General features: G+C 39.4%; 1 protein-coding gene across 2 annotated transcripts in view; it reads left to right on the top strand.

The window, feature by feature from the left end:
• The window catches only part of PPP3CA (protein phosphatase 3 catalytic subunit alpha), a 168,840-nt gene that overhangs the window by 67,788 nt on the left and 85,573 nt on the right, over nt 1-15,479 (top strand). For both annotated transcript variants that reach the window (XM_030239117.2, XM_050974208.1), the window contains exon 2: nt 2,415-2,615. In XM_030239117.2, coding sequence (XP_030094977.1) covers nt 2,415-2,615 — 201 coding nt within the window. The remainder of the gene's footprint in view (nt 1-2,414; nt 2,616-15,479) is intronic.

The following is a 15,479-nucleotide window of genomic DNA, read 5'->3' as shown; positions in this document are numbered from 1 at the left end:
CCTCTCCCAGTTCTGTGCTCTTCCTCATTGTGTATTCTGTGCACAATTGGTGTGTGATGAGATTCTAGGGTTTATTTCTGATAAGAGTCAAATTTATTGCATTTGTTATTATTTACTTATATATGCTAATATGATAGGTTTAAAAAAGCAGAAAAAGAAAAAAGGAATGGAGAAACAGGTGGATACCTATGTATTCAGATGGTAACATCGGTCTCTATAAAGCAATGGAAGTTAAATGTTTGTTGTATTTATAAAAGGATTTTGGTTGATACAGGCATTTGTGGGTGTTATTAGTAAAAATGATGTTTAATGGACTTCTGCATGAATGTGACCATTTCTTACATTGTTCTTCTGTGGAAGTTCTGTGTATGTGTACATTCAAAGTTAATATTCTCATAATGGAAGATGCAATTTGTGGTCTATTCAGTCACTCATGGTTTTGCTAATTAATCATGAATCATCTGCTGTTGAAACAGTATCTTTTTTTCTTTAATTAGGTACGGGTACATCTTTGTTAGAGCTCTGCCTGCAGAACTCTTACAGTCATGCAGCATATGTAATTTTCTCTATATCAGTAGGCTTTATGTCATAGCTTCTGTTTGCTATTGTCATTGCATCTTGTGTTTTGCTCTGTCTTGATAAATGTAAAAATCTCCTTTCAGCATACAAGCACATATGGTAGTTACCTCTAAGTACTGGTGCACTGCATAGGTTTGTGTGTTATCATGCCTTTGAGGAGGAGCAGTGGCCATTATCTTGCTAAGGAATGCAAGCTAATGGTATGTGCTTATTCCAGCCAAAGTGATTGCAGATATCTACCAACTTTTCCCCTTCCTCCTTTCTCCGTGCTGGAAGTGTAGGATCATTAGGACTAGTTAGTCTTATGGAGTTTTGTTTTTGTAGAAAGAGGATCGAGGCTTAGAGAACTGCTCAGCTATCACTTACTTTCTGTTTTTTAGAAAAGATTATTCTTTTTCTGTGTTGCATAATAAATTGTTTATTTCATAAATTTTCACTTTTGCCCTGTGTTTAAGTCTGAGAGCAGTCAGACTTCAGTGTATTTCAGACACATTCATAAGTCCCCACTAGATTATTTCAGTGGATGGACTGCTGAAGCAGCAAAAAGGGATGAAAACAAGATTGAGGTGGGGGAAAAGGCATTTTCTGAAGCTGTTTGTGTCAAAAATATCAGTGGAAAATAACTGTGTAAAGCATAATTTTTTATTTTCTGCTCTCTTACTTCTGGTAGTGGAAGAGAAGAGTGTTGGGTTTGAACTTGAAATAATGAGTGTGAGTTACAGGTTTTTGCAGTCCACTGCTGGTGAAATTAGAAGAAAACTGAAGCTTATGGATATATTGATCTGCTGTGTTAGGGTCTCATGTCTTGTGATGGGGTGTAGCTGCCAGTAGGACATTCCACAGGGGACAAGACCCTTTGGCAGGGACAGGGTTGCACTGCAGCCGGCTGAAACCAGCCCTGTGGCCACCTCCTGTTCCTGCTTGGAGCTCTGTAACTACCTGACCCTCTTGCATCTCTGGCAGGGATCAGAATAATTACCCTATGGCTGGTGAGGTGGGCGCTGCCTGATGCCACTCTGACTGACCTGGGAGGGAAAGGGGGTTAAGCTGGGATAATGTTCCAGCCTCATCCTGGCAACTGACAGTGTCACCTCCGAGCCTTCTTGCTCCAGCTGGCCCCAGGAGAGCAGGAACATACAAGTTTATGTCTCTGACCTTACTTGAGGACAGTATGCAGGTTGCTGCCATGTTGCCAGGACAAGCTTCCTATTTATCCATTTATTTCCAACTTTGGTCTGATGCATCCTCTGCCCTGTCCGTGCTGCAATGATCCCTTCAGCACTGATGGGTTTCAGATGTATCCTGTGCAGCAAGCTATTACTTACACAGGGAAAACCTCTTGCATCCCTCTACCCAAAGTCATTAGAGAGAGCTCTGTCTTGGTTTTAGAATTTTAATTGGAGTGCAATGTCCACGGACAGATATTAAATACTGCGCTTGTTTGTGCATTTTATGCCGTTAATGAAAGGGATGTCAGTGTTCTCTGTTTCTACCAGAGCAGTTTAAACTCTGTTCCCTCTTTTCCCTGGTATTCCCATGCCTTTTTGGAGATTTACTTGAATGTATCTACCTGTAATAATGGCCTAAATACTCCTCTCAATTTTTTATAAGCATGAATTATTTCTTGCATGTGTTTATAATATGTCTTGTAGAATACATGCACTTTAATGGTATCTTTGGGAGTCTGTGTACAATTTAAACCACATATTGTAAGAGGCACTTGAAAATCTTTGCTAACATTGTTCTGCAGCAAAGATGTGTTTTGAATGTGTCAGTAATAGAAGCTTTTCTGTAAAGAATGACTTTTTTTTTTTTTTTTTGTTTTTTTCATCTAGCTGTCCCATTTCCTCCAAGTCACCGTCTCACAGCTAAGGAAGTGTTTGATAATGATGGAAAACCTCGTGTGGATATCTTAAAGGCACACCTTATGAAAGAAGGGAGACTGGAAGAGAGCGTCGCTTTGAGAATAATAACAGAGGGAGCTTCAATTCTCCGCCAGGAAAAGAATTTGCTGGACATAGATGCACCTGTCACAGGTTAGTGTGGAGTTATGGGGATAGAGAGGAATGGGTGCTGGCTGGGACATGTTTGGTAATGCATTAGTGTGTGGCTTCCTAAGGCACTGAAAGGCAGCTTGAAAATCAGTTGTTCTCGCCAGTACTTGATTCACTCTTTGTCTGCTGCCACTGGGTAATGGAGGCCATCCAGCAGCTTGTAATTTAAAGGAAAGGATTTCATCTGCTGAGACCTGTCTGTTTCTAAGGCAGGAAATGTTTTTAGTCTTTAGGAGAAAATTAGAACTACTTTCTGAAACGTGAAATGTTACCTGGCCTTTTGCACCAGCTATAATTCCGTAATTGAATAGATGTTATTTGTCATAGTAGGATTGTTCAGACATACAGACAGCATTGGGCTCTGGATGGCCTGAAGTTCAACAAGGCCAAGTGTAAGAACCTGTACATGGCTTGGGGCAATCCCAAGCACCAATAATGGCTGGGCAGAAAATGAACTGAGAGCAGAGGTGATGAGCAGGACTTAAAAATGTTGGTGGATGAGAAGCTCAGCATGTCTTGGCAATGTGCACTTGCGGCCCAGAAAGCCAGCTGTGTCCAGGGCTGAATCAAAAGCAGCATGGGCAGCAGAGCAAGGGAAGGGATTCTCTTCCAGCCCCTCTGCACTGGTGAGGAAACCCCACCTGGACTGCTGCACCCAGGTCTGGGGCTCCTGACATAAGGAGCCCATGAACCTGTTGCAGCAAGTCTAGAGGAGGTCCACTAAGATGCTCAGGGTGCTGGAGCACCTCTCCTCTGCAGAGAGGCTGAGAGGTCTGGGGCTCTTCAGCCTGGAGAAGAAAAGGCCTTAGCAAGACCATATAGCACCTTCCAGTAGTACCTGAAGGGGGCCTACAAGAAAGTGAAAGAGGGAATTCTTACAGAAGCATGCAGTGACAAGGCAAGGGGGAATGTCCTCAAACTGATAGATGGTGGGTTTAGATGAGCTATTAGGGAGAAATTCTTTACTGTGAGGATAGTGAGGCACAAGCCCAGAGAAGTTGTGGATGCTCCATCCCTGGAAGCATTCAAAGCCAGGCTGGATGGGGCTTTGAGCAACATGGTCCAGTGGGACTTACCCAGCCCATGATGGAGGGGTTGGAACTAGATGATATTTAAGGTCTCTTCCAACCCAGACCATTCTGTGATTCTGTGAGGGAATTATGGTGTCAAATTTAGTGGAAATTTAAATTAGATGTTAAGGAAAATAAGAAGTGCAGAAAAAAATTAGCAGTTTGTGTTGCCTGGGGGATTAATGAATTGTGCTGGTTGCAGAGCCCATCCTGCCCTTGACTATCAAACACTACCACACTACCACCCACTCATTAATCCTCAGGAAATGCTTTATTTTTGAATTTCCTTCTCTAATTGTCTCCTGCCTCTGCCTGCATTCTGAATGTATGAATGCATTTGCTTGCTCTAATGTGTGTCCTCCCATATTTTGTTGTTGCTACTAGATATGAATGCATTTTTGACAACTAATTGATCTGTGGCATAGAAAGTTAGCTAGGGGAAGAAAGATACCTAATTCCAGCCAGTTTAAACTGTGAAGCCAAGTTATAAAACCTGGTTTAAGAAGTCAGGTCCCTTCATCACTTTTGCTTCTCAAGAGCCCTGATAAAGGTACTAGAAAAAGTCATTTACTGCAGAGGAAGGGTAACCAGTTTTATTAGCAATATTGGTAGCAAAAACTGCATAGAAATAATAAAACCTTCATTTTCATGAAACCTTCTCTGAAACTGAGTGTAGTGTCTGGACTAGAATGATGCACAATTTATTAAAGCTTGTAATTTTCAAAATGACATCCAACTAGAGGATTGTAGCTTGACCTGGAGAGGTAATGTGTATCATTTTTTATGTAATAATTAGCTTGTCATGCTGCTGTACAGTTCTGATGGAAAAGATGTCAATCATGTTGCAGCTCATGGATGAATAAAGAAAACAGAATGAATAAAAGGACCCTTAGTTGACTGAAAATAAAGTTCTGCAGATAAATTTTTTTTTGACACTTCAGAATAAATCAAAGAAGTTGTAGAGGTGCAGTACCCTTGTCCGTAACTGAGTGTCAGACACACAGAAAATCCTACCTCTTTATGGATTTTTTTGGAATCATTTTACTTTTTTTTTTTTTTTTAATCCATTGAGAGATGTAAACTGTAGGAGGACAGCTCTGGTGTGTTGTGTCCCAGCTGATCTCTATAAGCCTATGTTTAATGTTCTTTCTCTCTCTCTCTCTTTAATTTTTCTCTTCAAAGTTTTTCTTAAATGCATTTGAAGGTGTTGGAATTGTTCTGAATTATATTTTGGGGATTAATCTCCTGAAGTTTACCCCATTGTATAATGCTGGTATAATATAAGTCTTTGATTCTTTTTTCAGTTAAGCCTACACCTTGCTTTGTTCCTGCCTTTGAAATTATTCTCATGCAGTGATTGTGATACTGCAGCATTCTTCAGGATGGCTGGTAGCTACTCTGTTTTAAGCCAGCATAGGAAAGCTGAGCTCCCCATGGGTGTTAGCAGGGTAGCTGAGAAAGTGCTAATCTTCTGTGTGAACAAACATGAAAGCTGTAGGTATGAAAGTGATCATCAAAAGAAGGAAGAACTTAAATTGTGAGGGGGAGGTTAAGAAAGCTTGTGAGGCATGGTTGTTGTGGGCCTGACAATTTTCTTTGTATGAGTAGTATGACAGCAGGTGACTGGATAAAGAGAATATCAATTGACTGATGATGTAGTGGAAGTGCCAGGTATACAGGCAGTAAGGAAATAGCTATGCAGTAGAGGAAAGCTTTTTTCAGACATTGGGAAGAACAAACAAAACCACTGATAGCATGGATAAGAAAATAAATTTTAGGATTCAATACAAGAGAAGCAATGTTTTTGAAGAATGACAGTCATAAACCACTAATACGCCCCCCCCCCCCCAAATATGGGATTCTTTGTGGGAGAGGCATTCATCTTTTAGAAATATATTCCTGTCTTTGGCTTCTAAGATGGTGATCATCAAAAAGAAGAAGAATTGAAGAGTGTAACTATAGAAGTAATAGCATTGTGTATTATTAGAATGATATACTTGATAAGTGTTAAAGAATATGAAAAGTTCTTTCTTAAAGCCTTGTGCAACCATCCAGAGATTTGAAATTTCACTTTTATTTTAAGGGGTGATAAAATTGTCCTCAGAAGAAGTATCAGAGTTCTGTTTATAAGTCATGTGCAATGAAGTGGGTACATACAAGGCTTGAATTTGAGTGAGGAAATGATAATTGGGTGTGAGTCATGCAAAGAGCCTTAATGTGACATGCACAATAAGTTATTTTGCAATTGTGTATAAAACTTACTTTGTATCTGTGGTTAGCTGGAACCATCAATGTGATTGCCATTTGAATGAATACATTTTATTTTCAAATTTGGCAAGGTTATAAGCCTTTTGAAGTACTGCTGGTGAACCCGTTTGTGAGCGTAGCTCAAATTGTCATGGTTTGCTCCACGTATGCACTGCAGGTCTGGCTTACAGACACAGAGAGCTGTTCCTGCAGTTACACTGGGCTGCTGCTCACTGGTAGGGGTGTGAACTGAGCCTGAAATGAGAAACTCCAAGTGCCCTCCTGTCAGGACTTTTCTTGCATCTGGGAAGTCAAGAGGCAATGTTGTCTTGACTGACTTTATCTGTAACCTCTTCACTTGAAATGCAGACTTCATTTGAAGCTTGTGTGTTTAATGAGGTTGGTCTACCACTAGACTACAGGTGTTCAGTGGACAGATGTCTTTATGGCAGCCTTAGGATTTCCAGTCCTGTATTATGTTCATAACGGTATAATGACACATGGAGAAATTGGCTCATTTTTAATGTTTGGGTGTTTTGGTTTTTTTTCTAGAAGGCTAAGGAACTATATCTCTGAGTCACTCTGATGGCAATATTTACTGAAGTCACACTCCAAAGTACACTTGGGATTGCCAGATTGATGATTGACTAGGTAGCCTTATTGCAGAGGTTCATTACTATACCGAGTGATTTTGGGCGAGTGATATACACTGCCCTTCCTTTGCACGATGACTGACTGCATGGTTTGATGGGCTCTCCCAAATCTGAAATGTGCTGCTTGGTTACTGACCATTCTTAACTGCATGCCAAGCATGTGTCCCTTTGACTTCAGTGCATGGGTGACTTTCTCTTTATGCTTCAATGTATACCTCCTTAAATGACATACATAACTACAGGATAGACCTAGAACTGTAAAATGATATATTTATCTAATATCATTGCACATCTTTGCTTGTACTTTTTAGATTATTTTCCGTGAGGATATTGTTAGATTTACAGATAGTGAATGAAAATAGCATGATACCTCTTGCACATATGACTGGACAAGTGAATAAGCTTGTAAGATATGTATTGGTGCTTTAAGTCTTTTTTCCCCTGTTGATATTACTGTTGAATTACTTTTTAAAGTAATTTATCATGTGCTCTTTTTTCTTGTTACACTTGATATATCTCATTTTTTGTGCTCAGTGTGCAGTCTTTTGGCTAGTTCTGCCCATCAGTACTAAAGTGTCCTCCAGTAAATTAAGAACACTAAAACCTAAGTCATATACATCTTTACAAAACTGTGCTTTTTAGTCTGTGTACTGAAATATAATGTATGAGTATTACTGAGGCAGCTGTCTGTGTACAGATGTTCTCCACTCTGTGTGGCTGTGTCCGTGACAGTGGTTTCTGGCTTGGTGGCTGTAGCCAGGCTATGCACAGGCACAGGGCCCAGCATCTGTTACTCCTTCACTTAGAAAACAATTGAAAATAGGTAAAACCAGCATATACTTTCATTCTAAACATGTTTAATTGAGGAAGTTCTGACACTGTGTTAGCCTGTGTGCAAAGCTTTCTGAACTGCCAGGTACATGCAGCTTGGTAGATAAAGAGAGGAGAGCATTGGGGAAGACAGACTGAAAGTTATTCTCGTAGTGTAGAAAGTGTCTCAGTCTCTGCAGAACTCCTTGGCCATATTTTCCTCTCCTAGTCCTGTTTTTTGCAGTTCCAATGTTTATGGCTGTGGTAGGTGCAAGGAAACCACTGCAGTTTGCAGAGCCTTCCTTGCTACTCCCTTTGCATCACATAATGTAAGGTAGGGTGTTTGTATCCTGTAGGTTTGGAAGTACTAACCTTGTGCATGCTAAGGGGGCACACACACTTGCACTGTTATTGCAAGTTATTATCTTTGGGTGAAAAATTCCATTGGCTTGGTCGATGCCACAGCATTATGGAGATCCAACTTAAATACTTGAGTTGCTTGTGATGTTTGTGTCTTTGTGAACTCACAGAGGTTTTGTAATTCAAAATCTAAATTGATGAGGGAAGGAAAAGATTGTAGGCATTTATGGACAAGCCTGTGTGGGAACAGCTGGGACAGCTTGGGTGACCTTTGGGAACTTTTGTGCATTACAGGTCCATAAAAACTAGAGGGAAAGCCCTTTCCTGTCAGCATGTGCCTTTGTGATCTGTGAGGCTTCCAGATATTCTCTGGATACATTATTCAGTGGAATGGCAGGGTGTCCTGGACCTGAATTTTTCTTCATGTACCACATATATTTTTCCTTTGCCCAGTTGCTCTCATTTGGTAGCATGAAATAATGTTAGTAGGTTGCTAGTGCTGTGCAAGCTAAAATTTTGTAGACAGAAAGAATTTCTACCTGAAGTGAGCAATGTTAAGATGAGCTAATAGAAGTATTTATGCCCGCATTGTAGTAAATTTGAATTTAGTATGTATGTGAATGATCTGATCCAATCTGAGAGTCAAACTAAACCAGTTCTTTTTGAATTTTACCTTTGAAGCAGTTCAAGATAAAATTTCAGCATGGAAAATAAGCAAGGTTGCTTATTAGAGACCTACAAATGCTGTTAGATCTATCCATATTTGCACAGCAGAGTTTGTTTGAAATTAACAGTTCCATAAAAGTAATTATAGTTAAAATTTCTGTATTTCACACTTAGGGTTAAACCCCATGTACTGTGATCACTGTTTAAGAACTAAAATTTTTACATATGTGCCATGAAAAAAAAAAATCACATACACGATCCAATTGTAAAGTGTTATAAGGCTGGTGTCTTCAGACACACAAGTATTAAAGCTTAATTGCTGGTTTGAAGCCTAGATACCTGCAACTTTTGAGGATAAGAATTGGACTTTTCCCTTCTTTGCCATAGGACATTCAGTACAGTTATCTTGAAAAAGCGTTTTTAATTTTGTTTGTGGCACTAAGAGTGAGGGTGTGGGTCTGCCCTCAGAACAGGACAGGTTACAGTACAACTCTTTTTTCTGTATCTTGGAAATGCATGAGAGTTCCAAATGCTCCTGGTATAACTATATCAGTTTGAGTTGCTGTGTTACCAGTAACACCTGAGACCTGGACACATTTCTGCAAATTAGTCTCACCCTCAGATTTAGTAGCCTGCAGTTAATTCTCCTTCATCATAGGAAAGTTAACTTTGCCTGGAGTGAGGTAATGTCTGAAGTGAATTTTTGCTTGTTTCTTTCTTAATATCCATTCACAATCTCATTTGCATAGATGAGATTTCAGCAGAGCAGGTTGGAACTGGGAAGTGGAGGAAAGGGAAGGTATTAATAGCACCACTACTCTTGTATCCATTTTGAAAACAAATGATAACCCAGTTGTTTTTACATATTTTTATAATACAAGAGCAGATAGAAGAAGAAAGCAGAAGCAGCAAGAAGAAAGCAGATATGCTTTCTCAAATTAATTAGACTTTGTGAAATGAGTGCCATGATTTTTTAAAATGTGTTAGATATCCTCTTTTCTCAATGTAGCATAAACACAGTTTGCTGTTGCACAATTATTTTCCATTACGTTATCACTGTTGAATGCCATTAAACTACAGAAAACCTGCATTTAAACTTATGTTTAAAGTAATTTACCATATAAACATACTGTTGAACAGCTAAAGTGAACTTGATTGGATCCTTTATTTGGGTTGCTGATTAAAACTGACACAACTCCAGCTATTTTGCATGCTTTGAGAACTCATAATGCATCAAATCACTTGTGGCTTAAAATCTGATTCTTCTGTAAGAAGGTGAAGATGTAAGGCTGTATATAATCAGATTTTTTTAATCTGGTTCTTCCCAAAGTGCTTCTGCTGGTTCCAGATATAGATTGAAATGTGTGTGCTTGCATCCCTGGTAGAACAAAGCAATTGTGTCTTGTAGCTTAATTGAACTGCTTCAGCCATTAGCATCTGACATTTTGGCAGAGCTGATGTTTTCTAGTAGCAGCTGCTTAAATCTATCATTATTGCCAAGACAGTGGATACTACTGATGGTATTCTTTACAACTACCTCAGTTGTTCTTATAAATGATCTATCTATGGTTCACTTTATTTGGTGCAAAAACTGTAGTCAAATAAACGAAACTGAAATTGTGGAATCTGAGATTCCCTTCAGATACAGAGCTTAATTTGATGCTGTGAAATGGAAGATCAAATATATTTTGGGCTTCAAGTCAGCACAGAAATTGCATTGATTAAAAAAATAACCACCAGCAAAAATACAAAAACAACTGCTTGCAAACACCTAAGCCTTCAGGACTTTGTTCTTGCCATCTTTTATTTAGTGTGTGGGTGGTTCATCATGTAAATACTGACAGCACAGTATAGCACATTAACATTTCTTCTAGGACTATTCCAAGCAGACAGAGTACATCATAGCAGTGCTATTTATTTTAGATTCTCAAATATTTTTTCTGAAACTTGTAAATCAGGGTTTTTACTTGCTTTGCAGTTTTGTAGCCAGTGGCACAGCTTGAGTTAGACCTGGGTCTTTGACACTTGAGTTCTTTTTTGAAAATAACCATGATGCTTATACTGTGTAATCCTCATTAAGAAGAGTGAACCTTTGTTCTTGCCTTTTGTGTTCTCTTAGCTTTGCCCAGTTACTCCTCCTTTTGATTCTCACCTCGGTTAATTTAACTCAGTCTTAGGTCGTAGTCTATGTTAGTAAGGGATGTGGGAATGCAGTGGGATCACTGCTGAAATCCCAGCCACCCATGTTCCTCCTTCCATCCATTTTGAAGGGAGGAGCTACTGAAATGAGTAAGAACTAGAAGGAGGCAGAGGGAAATTCCAGCCTATGTTTGCCTTCCCCCTTGGAAAATAAAATATTTACCAGTCGCAGGTGAACAAAACAGAGTTCCCCATTTTGTTTGAATGTGAAATAATTATAGGGTTATGATTTATATATGTGTGAGGCTGAAAGGGGGATTGATTTGGTCTTAATCACACTGTACCTGCAACAGCTGTAGATCGGCTGCAGTACAGAAATCAAGAAAAGGAGTCAGAGGAGTGTGAGGGGGTGGACTAATAGCAAGTCAGTGACAAACAGCATTTTATGTTAGCTGATTGTTGCCATTGGAGGTACCACTGTGTTCATCTGATTTGGGAATCGCTGTGCAGAGGTGTGCCTCTGTTGTTCAGAGTCTGGTTGTGCATTTGGAGCTAACACCAGCTGTCTCTTGCCTTCATCTGTGCCCTATTTTTGTGTGTCTAACCTTTCACCAAAACCTGCTGAGAAGCACTGGCAAGTGCAAAGGAGATAACTAATAGGTTCCTTCTTAAAGAGATACTATAAACATACCTGTCATCACTTAGAGCATAAATCAGAGAACATTAGAAGTTGGAAATGATACTTATAGAAGGACATTATTCTGGGGTGGGTGGTTCTTCTACTTCTTCCTGCCTTTACATGCTTTTGCATTAGCATTTTAATTATTGTAAGAAATACTACCAGAGCTGAGACAGATGCTTTCTTTATTTGGTTTTCTGTATTTATCTAGAGAAAACATTTATAGAATAGTTTCCAGGTGTATATAATATCCTCTGAAGATACTGCCTTTTTAAATGAAAAAGAAAGCTGCTGTAGTTCAAAACATTTAAATTTGTTTTTTAAAAATAATATTTTAAAATGTTCTTTACAGTCTGAAAAAATCCATGATCTCCAAATAAGTGTACCAGTTAGGAAGATCAGTTTGGCTGAACAGGAACGCCTTTTCAATCTGCAGTTGATTTCAGAAAGTCTTGGGAAGCGTCACAGGGGATTCTGGCAGTAATGTGCATGATTTCTACTGGTAGTGTGTCAAGCCATAACATTTTCTTTTGATGTGGGGGTCATTATGTGCATCTTGTAAGGCATTAAAACATTAAATGGTGAGTTTCACATTATTCCTTGGTGTTCTCTCTGCATTGACTGTGTTTGTTCCTGCTTCTCTCTTCTCAGCTTTAGGCATCTAAATCTGGTTGAAATTCATGTATAGATACGCTTGGGGTGCTGATTTCTTCCAGATAAAATGTTTTTGATAAATGAAGAGGATCTTATTTTTCATCCACTAAAGAAGATTCAGCATTGATTGAATTTTCAAGAGGAGTCTATGTCCTATGACATTTTGTCTTTCCCTTTCTTTATTGCATACTGAACTTAGCTGTTGTGTTGATCCTGTGGATAGTTTGGCTTAAGTCAATGTTGTTCCTTCCTGTGAGATTTTTATAGATCCAGCTATGTCATCTTTAAAGCAGGCAACCCAAGGGCGAATGGCAAAGGACTAAGCTCCAGTTTCAGAACCTTTGTGAGAGTCAAAACCAGCCATGGTGCTCAGCACAAGGGAAGGTGCTGTGGAGAATCCTTCTTGCTCATTAAGTGTCCCAGCATTGCTGCTTTCAGATGGTACTTCTGAGAGTTGCCATGTTGAATTTTTGACAGTCATTCTTACACCTCTTCTCACTTCTAATTTACTTCTGAAAAAAAATTTACCTTTACAAATGGAAAGCACTACAAAAGTATTGCTTCAGTCAGAATAGGTTGAATTTAGATGTCAAAATGAATGGCTTGTGAGAGTTCATTACAAGAGCTTATACATACAAACAAAAAAAATTCTTCTGAATAATCAAGGAGATAAAATTCAGTGAACTTCCAGATTTATTTTATGCTAACCTGTATTAAGAGCACTTAGGTGTATCATTTAAAAAAAACCTGAAGAAAACAACCCAGCACATTCCAGTTCATTTTTCATGCATGTTTTCCATTGTATTTGGTGCCCCCTGCACATACAGGTCCAGAGCTTAGTGTGGCAACGGGGTTGGGGACATTGCTGGTGGCCATAGAGATGAATCCTGTGGCTTCAGCTGTTGACAAAGTGGCAGAGCACTTTCATTTGCTTTCTGCTTGGCTTGATTCCTGTCACAGGCAATAGTTGGAGTTGTCTAAAGCAATAAATTATGAAAGCTAATGTAGCTTCTTTGTTCCACTTCATTTCCTTTGGTACTCATCAGACTTTAATAGGGGGAAAAAAACTAGTCTCAGTGCAGGGTACACAACTGAAAGTGTAGAGAGGATGACCTAAGAGCTGTTTGTGACATCAGCCTGCATACATAAATCTAGGTTATATTTTTTTTCCCAAACAATCTAAAAAACTCCTGTTGAAAGGGTAAAACTCCATTGAAGAGAAAATATTTCAATTCTAGACAAATAAGAAAATATTTGTCTCTAAAAGGCAGTTAATTTGCAGTGCCTGTGGCAGGAAATAACCAAAAATTGTAATTGAAAGGTGAAGAGTATGGTAAGAGTGTTGAGGTAAGACTTGGTTGGTCTCTAAGTACAATAAAGCAAGCATTGTTAGAGATTTGGGTGTGGTTTGTGTGCTACATTTGTTACTGTAATGATTGATAGCAGCAGATTAGGGATAGGCTTGTAGTCTACAGTTTCTTGTAGAATTACTTGGAGTTAGGGGTGCTTTTTTGTTAGTCTATTTCCCTTAGCAGACATCTTAATGAAAACAAGACATTCTCATTATAGGGAAAAAACTAAAATTTTCAAATACATGTAGAGGTTAGTTACGGCCAAAACCACCTCTAAACAGGGGACCAGTATCAGATGTTATAAAATCCTGTGTAAATCAGTAGTCCCTCTTTGAAAATCCAGTGCGTTGCCCCGAGATTTTATTGTAAAATCAGAGGCACATCATTAAGGAGATGTGGAGAGAAGACATCAGACGTGGTGCAGAAGACTGCTATGGCTCCCAGAATCCTTGTTGTGGGAGCAAATGTATCCTCAATATAATGATGATTTTAGCAATGAAAAAGTGGCTTTCAGATCATTGACGCCAATCTAGGTCTTCACTAGTGCTTCTGCTTTTTCTAGTCTAGAAGATTGAGGCTTCAGAATATCAAGGCTCTTCTCAAATGCAGGATCTCCTCTTGAAAGCATGATCTTAAGATGTAGCTGGTTGAAGATGCCATCTGGTGGCATGTGTTTGGTGTATCTGGCTGCTCCCTGATGTACCTGCCATCAAGGCCATATATTCTTAATATGCACGAGAGGAAGAGTAAGCACAGTGATAAGGCCAGAACACAGAGGTCTCCAGCTGTTGCTAGGGGAACAGGCTGGAAGATGACCACAACTGTGGGAGAGCAGGTAAGGATAAGCAATTAATGCAAGTCAGCCTTTTACTTTGGAGTCTCATTTTCTAAATAAGCATTTGGGAAGAATTTCAGGTTATCTTACTTGGGGTGGCAGTGAAGAATAAACTGGATTTCTGTTGGGTTGAGGCAGCAATGAACTGATGAAGATCTGAAGCCTTTGCTTGCTGCAGATTTTTATGGTAGAAGGAAATGTGTTTCAACTGCATAAACAAAGCTTGGGTGTGTGTGGGTGTGTGTGTCTGTGTTCTAAATCTCAAGGTCTGTATATTCTTTTATCTTTAAGAATATCTGGAATATGAATATCACCCTTCCTAGTTCTTCAGTGAAGCTTTTTGCTTTGAGGAGAGTTTTTCAGGTCTAGCAGTAATTGAATGGGTAAAGGTTAAAACTTTATAGCAGTAGCAGTTATTCACTGTGCTGTTGAAGCTAAGTTACTCAGTTTAGGTAGTTTAAACAAAATCAAGGCATTAGTCTGCCAAAAGACATCTATCTTCTCATAACATTTGCAGGTTCTTTGGCATTTAATTTATCACACTTTTTCCCTAGGCACCAGTGACCTACTCTCCAGACTGCAGCTTTTTTCAGCATAGGTTTCATTCAGTAATGAAGACAATGCTATTTTTGTTTTGTTTTTCCCACATTAAGCCCGTTTCTTAAAATAATTTAGGTTGACCAGTATCTTTGAAAAATCACATTGTGCTGCCTCTTGTACAAAACAGGGCCAGATTCAAAGGTAGATGAGAGTAAATTCTGCCACTTCTTCTCTTAATTAATCCATCTCCTTCTTTCCGACTTATATTCGTCCTTCCCTCCTAACATGTTGTTTCTGAACAGACCTCCTACCAGTCCAGCTGTGTTCTGAGGGAGGTTAACTCCTCACAAAAGCAATCATATTCTTCAAGCATCATGACTGTCCCTCATGACTATGCTTCTTACTGTCTGTGCCTGTTTTATCAATTATCCATATTGTCTGTTTTGCTCCAAGATCCCCAGTGACTCATCTGAGCTCAGACGGTTTCATTCTAAGCCTCTGAACCATTTCTTTGATTCTTCATAGAAGAAGGACCATATGCAGCTCCTTTTATTTTTTGTTCTTTTCTGTTGGTGATTTTGTATTCAAAAAATCTGGCCTTGGAAGAGTAGTTGTCTGAGCACTGAGATGTCTCTTCTCCCAAGACCCAGTCCTTTCATGCTTCGTGGGAAAGGCGGTGCTAACGTTGAAGCTGTCCCAAAAGCTCTTGCTCTGCAATGTGCGACTGATGATTCTTCCCCGTTACCAGAGTGTACGGAGGAGAGCCTGGTGTTCAGAGGCTGTTCTGGGTGCCAGCAGCTGTTTCATCTGCACCTTCCTTGAGTACCTACCCTCTGTCTGC

This window comes from Serinus canaria, chromosome 4 (genome assembly GCF_022539315.1).
Source record: "Serinus canaria isolate serCan28SL12 chromosome 4, serCan2020, whole genome shotgun sequence".
Lineage (NCBI taxonomy): Eukaryota > Metazoa > Chordata > Aves > Passeriformes > Fringillidae > Serinus > Serinus canaria.
Note: the sequence above shows the minus strand (reverse complement) of the source record. Positions and strands in the feature narration are given on the sequence as shown.